The sequence below is a fragment of the Salvia miltiorrhiza genome, chromosome 2 (assembly GCF_028751815.1).
Source record: "Salvia miltiorrhiza cultivar Shanhuang (shh) chromosome 2, IMPLAD_Smil_shh, whole genome shotgun sequence".
Taxonomy (NCBI): Eukaryota; Viridiplantae; Streptophyta; class Magnoliopsida; order Lamiales; family Lamiaceae; genus Salvia; species Salvia miltiorrhiza.
The window spans coordinates 44,455,764-44,466,431 of record NC_080388.1 but is presented as its reverse complement, the minus strand read 5'-3'; the positions used below and the strand labels follow the sequence as shown (position 1 = coordinate 44,466,431).

At 36.6% G+C, this 10,668-nt stretch overlaps 1 protein-coding gene and 1 long non-coding RNA gene across 2 annotated transcripts; both read left to right on the top strand.

Moving 5' to 3' along the window:
• Positions 1 to 337: 337 nt before the first annotated feature.
• LOC131011184 (uncharacterized) lies at positions 338 to 2,374 on the top strand. The gene is made up of 2 exons (XR_009096780.1): positions 338 to 783; positions 1,730 to 2,374. It is a non-coding gene; the product is annotated as an uncharacterized LOC131011184 (long non-coding RNA).
• A 919-nt stretch (positions 2,375 to 3,293) lies between these two features.
• LOC131009574 (uncharacterized) lies at positions 3,294 to 4,600 on the top strand. Its single transcript, XM_057936989.1, has 2 exons — positions 3,294 to 4,505; positions 4,595 to 4,600. The coding sequence occupies exons 1-2, from the start codon at positions 3,294 to 3,296 to the stop codon at positions 4,598 to 4,600; spliced, it is 1,218 nt and encodes a 405-aa protein (XP_057792972.1).
• The last annotated feature ends 6,068 nt before the right edge of the window (positions 4,601 to 10,668 follow it).

Here is a 10,668-nt window from a genome sequence, read left to right as displayed (position 1 = left end):
AAATGATTCTTTCCTGTGACAGCCCGAAACCAAATAATTCATTTAAATTTTTGTTTTTCATATTTAAATTATTTTGAAGCATTTCATATTTAAATTGTGAGATTATTTAAAATTTTAGTCTATGTCATGAATTATCTAATCGCGCCCCTAGTTAGATGTATGATTTTAAATTATAGATCTTCTAAAAATGTATACTATATAGATTTATGTTTTAAGTATTTCTAGTTAATTTGAGCCATAGACAAATATTTACATAAAATAATTAAATTGTTGGGCCTTATATTTAAAGTATTTATATAATTCTTATTTAATACTAGGCCTTTTATTATTGTCCAAATTTTATGATGCACCTAAAATAGTTATTAAGTTAAAATATTTATAACTTATCAACTAAAAGAATGAGAATTGCTTGTGCAGACTCCAATCCATATTCCATATTTTATTCTCAATTCCATTTGTATTTAAATATTCAATTCAATCTCTCCATCCTTTTTCCTCTGAAACTTATAAAACACAAAACACGATTCGATTTCCTCCTTAGCCACACATATCAGTATTCGCAGTATTTGACAAACATCACAGCATGCCAAACTTGAATTAAATTTCCTTTCCGTAAGATTTGATTTTCTTCCACAAGCAGCAAATTTTTGATTTCTTTCACATTCAAATCTTTGACGAACGAGTATATTCAATCTATTTAAACCTCAATTCCTCACCCCCAACTCACCTCTTCATCTGTTCATTTAACTAAAATCTGCAGATTCTCCCTACGAATCCCAGCTGGTAAATTTTAATTATTTTTGCAAAGTTTTTATTTATTTATTTATTTCATGGTTTCTCATTTCTGCCAAAAATCAAAACTTTACAACAGAACTTTGTTTTCAAATCAAAATATGCACACATCCTTTTACTGTAATTTCCATAAGGAAATCAAATAGAATAAATCTTATAATTACATGGAAAAAGGAAATAGATAGAGAAAAAGGGGGGAAATAGAAATAGAGGAAGAAGTAGATCGAAGAAAGAGTGGCGATGGGGTGCTGCCGCGGCAACGAGGGCGGCGGCCGGCGGACGGAAGCAGGGGCGGTGGCGGAAGGAGACAGGAGCAGGGCGGCGGTGCTATGGTCTCGACCGTGCGTCTCTGATCAGGAAGAGGGAGAAGGCGGCTTAACCGGCTTGTGCTGTCGACACGGCGACGACAAGGGTGTGGGTGCCGCTGCTGTCGGCCAGGAGGAGGCGCTGGCAGGCGGCGAGGGACGCCGGAGAAGAGGGAGGCGCGGTATGGAGAGGGACCGAGAGAGAGAGAGAGAAGGGAAAGGGGGGCTACTGGGACTGGGAGTTTGAGTGTGTGTGGTGTGCGTGAGTTGTGTGTGCTGAGTGTGTGTGTGCGTGTGTTTGAGTGGGTATTTGGCGTGTGTGTGTGTGGAGTTAGAGAGAGTGGGCTTTTAAGCAAGAAGAAAATGGGTATTGGGCTTAAAGCATGGGCTTAGGTTATTTAAATGTTTGGGCTAAAGTTTTTACTTTGATTAATGGACTATTTTGGGCTGCAAATTTTCTTATAAATAGGTTACACTTGATTTTAAATATCAACCCAAATTTTTTTATAAGAAAATATATTTTACTACTTAAATTTATTGGATCAATTATTTTTATATGATCCTATAATCTAAATTATTTTCTAAAGTTTAATTAGGCCCTCATGTCTTATTATTTAAATTTATCTGACTAGGTGCGGCGCGATTAGGACGTGAACTTTAAATTATCGCAGTTAACTTTCAAAGCTCAAGTTACAGGTGTGGGATTTATTTCAGTACATGCACGTGGTTAATATTTGTCCATTTTAATATTATGTGTTTACCGTATGTGTTGTAAAAATATTTATCGCTAGGGGCCAGCATAATTGGTCCAGGACTTCACCGTCCTTGGTATGCCACAAAGCGATTTCATGTTACAGGGTTGCAACCATTATATTGTCGCCAGGGGCCCACATATAGGGTCCGGGACATTAAAGTCCTTGGAATGCCACAGTGCGTATGGAAGTTATGTTACGTTATGACAATATGTGTTACCATTTTATTAACATGGACAACTATTGCATGTTTCCACACTGAGTGTACCCTGTATGCTCATCCCATATTCAACAGTTTCAGGTGAATGATATTGGAGGCGTGGAGAGTCGAATGGGCGCGTCGCATCTATTTAAAAATAAATGTTTCTTAAAACATATTATGTTATTTCATGTGATATCTTTTGGTTATGTAAACTCTGAAATTCTATACTATTTGAGATTTGTGTGTGATTTATTTAAATAAATGTTGTTATATTATTTTAATGTCATGACTTGTTTAATTTATATTTAAATTCATTTCAAATATTTATTTAAGAATTTATACCTTTACGAAAATATATACATGGATACATACATAATTTTTAATTATATAAAGATTTTATTTTGTTATATTTTCCGCTGCTAAAAAGATATTATTTTATATTTAGAGTTTTTCCTTAGTACAAGTTTTATTAATTAGTTAATTATTTTTCTGACATCTTCATGTCGTGCTTTGAAAATAAAGTTGTTAAATTTATGATTTAAAAATCAAGATTTATATTTGAATACATTATTGAAAATTTTGATATCTTATAAATCGTTTTAAAAGTGCTTTAAAAATCAATTTTATTTAAAGATTTCTTTTTCTTAAAATTATTTTCGAAAATATTTATTTTAAAAGTGAGTTTTAAAAGACTTCCGCATTAAATATTTATTTAAATTTTATATTTAACTCCTTAATTAGATTAGGGTGTTACAGCATGGTATCAGAGCAGGTCTACTTTCCTGTAGACTCTGCAAAATAAAAATTTTCTTAGACTCTGCAAAATAAAAATTTTTCTTAAAATGTTTTTAAGTCAAGTATGACAAATCCATTCGACCTCTACGTGCTCCGACATCAAGGTAAAAGTTATTTTAAAAGTTTTCAAGGGGATGAGTATAAACTGTTTATATTCCGAATTTATGTTAAATTTGCTGTAATAATTGAAGTTGTTATCAGAAAGTTCAAGTTCATTATGCAAGTTATTATGAGAAAGTTCAGTATACAAGTTATTATGTTGAAGATTAATTGCAGCAATGAATTTATTTCAGAAATTATTTCAGTTCATGATGTTAAAGTATGATTCACGAAAATTTATTTTTTGAACATAGTCCTCGAATTACGAATAACCTAGAATTTTCTTTTAGTATCATTCTCTCAAGCGAGTGTAGAATAGAAACTGATAGTGCCTTTGAATATAGAACAATGAGGAATACACGCGCACAGTCCCACAACGCCGAGAGTTCAAATACTAATCACGAAGCAGAAGCAGGACGAACTCATCCAACAAATGGAGGAGACTTCATGAGTCAATTCTTGAGCGCTTTACAGGGTTTTGTCCAACAGCAGGCCCAAACTCAGGCTACCCAAACCGACCTAAACCGAACCTCTAACACGATAGATCAAGCTGTAGAGCGATTTCGGAACTATAATCCACCACGATTCAATGGACGTGATGGACCACTAGCAGCCGAAGAGTGGTTGGAAGAGCTCGAACGTATCTTCACTCACATCAACTGTAGTGATGAGCAGAAAGTTTCATGCGCTGTTTTTCAACTCAAAGAGGACGCTCGACAATGGTGGAAACATTTCTATCGCTTGTTGGGAGAGGAAGATCGCAATGTTCTAAATTGGAAAAATTTCAAAGATGTGGTAATGTATAAATACTTTCCCCTCTCATTCAGAGAAAAGAAGGAGACCGAGTTCTTTGAGTTGAAACAAGGGAATATGACTATAGAGGAGTATGAAAGGAAATTCAATGAGTTGGCCCGTTTTGCTCCACACCTAGTTGATACAGAAGATAAGATGATCGCTAGGTTCAGAAAAGGGTTAAGAATTGACATCAAAGGAATTATGGCTGCACATGTGATTGACGATTTCAGCGACCTGGTTAAGCGAGCGGAAGAAGTGGGCACGGCTCTTGGAACAAACCATCCTACATCAAAATCGACAAATCAACCAATGAAGAGGAAATGGGAAAATCCTAACCAAAGTGGAGGAAACTTCCAAGAGAAGAGGTCGAAATTTGGCAGTAACACCAGTGCAAACACACAAGTAACCAAACCACAATGTCAGAAGTGTGGAAAGTTCCACAATGGAGAGTGTCTGTGGGGAAAAAGAGTTTGCTTCTTTTGCCATGAACCGGGACATACAGTGAGTACTTGTCCTAAGAACAAGCGGAATGTGCCAGAAGGGAGAATGAACGTTGGGCTAAACAAAGGAAGTGGCAACGAGCCAGAAAGAAAAGGAAATGCTCGTTTCTTTTCCTTAACACAACAAGAAGAAGTTGAGGATGACAACACAATGACGGGTACGTTAATTATATCAGGAACACCTGCTGTTGTTCTATTTGATTCTGGAGCTTCACACTCATTTATTTCCCCTAAGTTTTGTCAAAAGAATAAGATTATTTGGGAGGTAGAGAACTTAGACTTGAACATAAGTATTCCCTCTGGAGAATCCATTAAGACTAATAGGATTGCTAGAAAAATTTCCTTGAATTTTAGGAATAGAAAGCTTGAAGCTGACTTATACCTTATCGAAATGCACGATTTCGATGTGATTCTGGGGATGGATTGGTTAAGTCGAAACCATGCAACAATTAAGTGCCGCGAAAGAGAAGTCGTGTTCAAAATACCAGGGGAGAAAGAAGTTGCTATTCAAGGATCAAAGTTAAGGAAAATGCCCATGGTGATATCTGCTATGAAGGCGATGAAGATATTGAATAAAGGAGGCTGCAACGCTTATTTGGTGAGCATAGTAGGCAAAGAAAATGATGAACTCACCCTTGAAAATGTTCCAGTAGTATGCGAATTCCCCGATGTTTTCCCCGAAAATCTACCTGGAATACCACCTGATAGGCAAGTAGAGTTTACGATCGATTTGTTACCTGGAGTAGCACCTGTTTCGAAAGCACCGTATAGAATGGCACCAAAGGAATTGGAGGAATTGAAGACACAATTGCAAGAACTTTTGGACCTAGGGTTTATTCGACCAAGTGTATCACCCTGGGGAGCGCCAGTCTTGTTTGTCAAGAAGAAAGACGGAACAATGCGGATGTGTATCGACTATCGAGAACTCAATCAACTCACCATCAAGAACAAGTATCCTCTGCCAAGGATAGAGGATTTATTCGATCAGTTGAAAGGAGCAGGAGTGTTTTCAAAAATCGATTTGAGGTCGGGTTATCACCAACTCAAAATAAAGGAAGGTGATATACCAAAGACGGCTTTTCGAACGAGATATGGCCATTACGAATTCGTAGTCATGCCTTTTGGTTTAACAAACGCCCCTGCGGTATTTATGGATTTGATGAACCGCGTTTTCCACCCTTATTTGGATAAGTTTGTCATAGTATTCATTGATGACATACTGATATATTCTAAGGACAAAGCGCAACACGAAGAACATCTCAGAATCACTTTGGAAACCTTACGAAATGAGAAACTCTACGCCAAATTTAAGAAGTGTGAATTTTGGCTAGATCAAGTTGTTTTTCTCGGTCATGTGGTGAGTGCTAATGGAATTAAGGTGGACCCAGCGAAGGTGGAAGCTGTAAATAACTGGAAGGCACCTACCAACGCCAGTGAAGTGAGAAGTTTCTTAGGGCTCGCTGGTTATTATAGAAGATTCATCGAGGGATTTTCAAAGATAGCAGGCTCAATGACACAATTAACCAGAAAAGGAGTCGTGTTCAAGTGGATTGATCAATGCGAGCAGAGTTTTCAGGAATTGAAAAGAAGGTTAACAACAGCACCAGTGTTGACCATACCCGATGAATCAGGAAATTTCGTCATCTATACCGACGCCTCGAAGCAAGGTCTGGGATGTGTTTTAATGCAGAAAGGAAAGGTTATCGATTACGCGTCAAGGCAGTTGAAGACGCACGAACATAACTACCCTACGCATGATTTGGAGCTAGCAGCCGTAGTGCACGCGCTAAAGATTTGGAGACATTACTTGTATGGGGGAAAATGTGAGATCTTCACAGATCATAAGAGTTTGAAATATTTCTTCACGCAAAGGGAGTTGAATATGAGGCAAAGAAGGTGGCTAGAACTCGTGAAGGATTATGATTGTACCATACAGTATCACCCTGGAAAGGCTAATGTGGTGGCCGATGCACTTAGCAGAAAAGGAGAAGGACAACTAGCCTCAATGATAACTCAACAAGAAACCTTGATAAAAGAATTTGAAAGGATTAATCTCGAGGTGGTTAGTCCAAATACCCCAGAGGCTACGCTTGCAGCACTAGTTGTTAAACCTACATTGCGTGATCGTATTAGAAAAGCGCAGGAGACCAACAGCTTCCTCCAGAAAATGAAAAGTAAGGGGTTAAAAGACAATAATACAAGTTTCTCATTGGCAAGTGATGGAACACTTACATATGCAGGGAGAATTTGCGTCCCTAAGGATAAAGAATTGCTAAGAGAAATTTTGGATGAGGCACACTGCACGACTTACACAGCACACCCAGGAAGCACCAAGATGTACAAAGATCTGCGAAATATATTTTGGTGGAGAGGAATGAAGAGGTCAATAGCTGAGTATGTTGGAAGATGTATGACATGTCAACAAGTGAAAGCTGAACATCAACGACCGTCGGGATTGCTAAATCCATTGGAGATACCCGAATGGAAATGGGAACACATTACGATGGACTTCGTGGTGAGACTTCCAAGAACAACACGTGGACACGATGCAGTTTGGGTAGTTGTAGATCGACTCACTAAGTCCGCACACTTCATTCCAGTAAAAATGACATACTCAATGGACCAATTGGCGAGACTGTATGTTCAAGAGGTGGTTAGACTACATGGAGTGCCAGTATCTATTGTCTCTGATCGAGATCCAAGATTTACATCCAGATTCTGGAAAAGCTTACACGCAGCTATGGGAACTAAACTTAACTTTTCAACAGCATATCATCCTCAATCAGACGGACAATCCGAAAGGACTATACAAATTTTGGAAGACATGTTGCGGACTAGTATCATGGATATTGGAGGCACTTGGGAAACTCATCTACCATTAATCGAATTTGCATACAACAACAGTTTTCAAACAACTCTTAGAATGGCTCCGTATGAGGCATTATATGGGAGAAAGTGTAGATCGCCATTATATTGGGACGAAGTTGGTGAACGAAAAGTGTTAGGTCCGGAAATCATTGAGAAGACGGTTGAGGTCATTGAAAAGATAAAGGAGAGGATTAAAATGGCGCAGGATCGACAGAAATCTTATGCAGATCGCAGAAGAAAGGAGTTATATTTCGAGGTTGGCGAAAAAGTATTTATTAAAGTAGCACCAATGAAAGGAGTTCTACGATTCGGGAAGAAAGGAAAATTGAGACCTCGATTTATTGGACCGTTTGAAATCCTAGAACGCATAGGTGATGTTGCCTATCGTCTAGCTTTAACACCTGAATTGTCAGCAGTGCACAATGTGTTTCACGTCTCCATGTTGCGAAAGTATCTGCACGATCCTAGTCACATCGTCCATTATGAAAATCTCCAAATCAACAAGGACCTTACATACGAAGAAGAGCCAAGTGTTATATTAGATCGAAAAGTAAAGGTCTTGCGAGGTAAAGAAATACCCTTAGTCAAAATTCAATGGACTAGGCACGGACCTGATGAAGCTACTTGGGAACGTGAAGAAGAAATTCTAGCTCGATATCCCCAGTTAGAACCAAGTAAGTTAAATTTCGAGGACGAAATTTTATTTAAGTGGGTAGGGTTGTGACAGCCCGAAACCAAATAATTCATTTAAATTTTTGTTTTTCATATTTAAATTAATTTGAAGCATTTCATATTTAAATTGTGAGGTTATTTAAAATTTTAGTCTATGTCATGAATTATCTAATCGCGCCCCTAGTTAGATGTATGATTTTAAATTATAGATCTTCTAAAAATGTATACTATATAGATTTATGTTTTAAGTATTTCTAGTTAATTTGAGCCATAGACAAATATTTACATAAAATAATTAAATTGTTGGGCCTTATATTTAAAGTATTTATATAATTCTTATTTAATACTAGGCCTTTTATTATTGTCCAAATTTTATGATGCACCTAAAATAGTTATTAAGTTAAAATATTTATAACTTATCAACTAAAAGAATGAGAATTGCTTGTGCAGACTCCAATCCATATTCCATATTTTATTCTCAATTCCATTTGTATTTAAATATTCAATTCAATCTCTCCATCCTTTTTCCTCTGAAACTTATAAAACACAAAACACGATTCGATTTCCTCCTTAGCCACACATATCAGTATTCGCAGTATTTGACAAACATCACAGCATGCCAAACTTGAATTAAATTTCCTTTCCGTAAGATTTGATTTTCTTCCACAAGCAGCAAATTTTTGATTTCTTTCACATTCAAATCTTTGACGAACGAGTATATTCAATCTATTTAAACCTCAATTCCTCACCCCCAACTCACCTCTTCATCTGTTCATTTAACTAAAATCTGCAGATTCTCCCTACGAATCCCAGCTGGTAAATTTTAATTATTTTTGCAAAGTTTTTATTTATTTATTTATTTCATGGTTTCTCATTTCTGCCAAAAATCAAAACTTTACAACAGAACTTTGTTTTCAAATCAAAATATGCACACATCCTTTTACTGTAATTTCCATAAGGAAATCAAATAGAATAAATCTTATAATTACATGGAAAAAGGAAATAGATAGAGAAAAAGGGGGGAAATAGAAATAGAGGAAGAAGTAGATCGAAGAAAGAGTGGCGATGGGGTGCTGCCGCGGCAACGAGGGCGGCGGCCGGCGGACGGAAGCAGGGGCGGTGGCGGAAGGAGACAGGAGCAGGGCGGCGGTGCTATGGTCTCGACCGTGCGTCTCTGATCAGGAAGAGGGAGAAGGCGGCTTAACCGGCTTGTGCTGTCGACACGGCGACGACAAGGGTGCGGGTGCCGCTGCTGTCGGCCAGGAGGAGGCGCTGGCAGGCGGCGAGGGACGCCGGAGAAGAGGGAGGCGCGGTATGGAGAGGGACCGAGAGAGAGAGGGAGAAGGGAAAGGGGGGCTACTGGGACTGGGAGTTTGAGTGTGTGTGGTGTGCGTGAGTTGTGTGTGCTGAGTGTGTGTGTGCGTGTGTTTGAGTGGGTATTTGGCGTGTGTGTGTGTGGAGTTAGAGAGAGTGGGCTTTTAAGCAAGAAGAAAATGGGTATTGGGCTTAAAGCATGGGCTTAGGTTATTTAAATGTTTGGGCTAAAGTTTTTACTTTGATTAATGGACTATTTTGGGCTGCAAATTTTCTTATAAATAGGTTACACTTGATTTTAAATATCAACCCAAATTTTTTTATAAGAAAATATATTTTACTACTTAAATTTATTGGATCAATTATTTTTATATGATCCTATAATCTAAATTATTTTCTAAAGTTTAATTAGGCCCTCATGTCTTATTATTTAAATTTATCTGACTAGGTGCGGCGCGATTAGGACGTGAACTTTAAATTATCGCAGTTAACTTTCAAAGCTCAAGTTACAGGTGTGGGATTTATTTCAGTACATGCACGTGGTTAATATTTGTCCATTTTAATATTATGTGTTTACCGTATGTGTTGTAAAAATATTTATCGCTAGGGGCCAGCATAATTGGTCCAGGACTTCACCGTCCTTGGTATGCCACAAAGCAATTTCATGTTACAGGGTTGCAACCATTATATTGTCGCCAGGGGCCCACATATAGGGTCCGGGACATTAAAGTCCTTGGAATGCCACAGTGCGTATGGAAGTTATGTTACGTTATGACAATATGTGTTACCATTTTATTAACATGGACAACTATTGCATGTTTCCACACTGAGTGTACCCTGTATGCTCATCCCATATTCAACAGTTTCAGGTGAATGATATTGGAGGCGTGGAGAGTCGAATGGGCGCGTCGCATCTATTTAAAAATAAATGTTTCTTAAAACATATTATGTTATTTCATGTGATATCTTTTGGTTATGTAAACTCTGAAATTCTATACTATTTGAGATTTGTGTGTGATTTATTTAAATAAATGTTGTTATATTATTTTAATGTCATGACTTGTTTAATTTATATTTAAATTCATTTCAAATATTTATTTAAGAATTTATACCTTTACGAAAATATATACATGGATACATACATAATTTTTAATTATATAAAGATTTTATTTTGTTATATTTTCCGCTGCTAAAAAGATATTATTTTATATTTAGAGTTTTTCCTTAGTACAAGTTTTATTAATTAGTTAATTATTTTTCTGACATCTTCATGTCGTGCTTTGAAAATAAAGTTGTTAAATTTATGATTTAAAAATCAAGATTTATATTTGAATACATTATTGAAAATTTTGATATCTTATAAATCGTTTTAAAAGTGCTTTAAAAATCAATTTTATTTAAAGATTTCTTTTTCTTAAAATTATTTTTGAAAATATTTATTTTAAAAGTGAGTTTTAAAAGACTTCCGCATTAAATATTTATTTAAATTTTATATTTAACTCCTTAATTAGATTAGGGTGTTACATTTCCTTTCCAACAAAGGGATTACATAAAAGTCAAGATATAGATTATGG

What these genes read in the sequence shown, in the direction of transcription:
- LOC131009574 (XM_057936989.1), top strand. Translation starts at nt 3,294, where the DNA reads ATGAGGAATACACGCGCACAGTCCCACAACGCCGAGAGTTCAAATACT.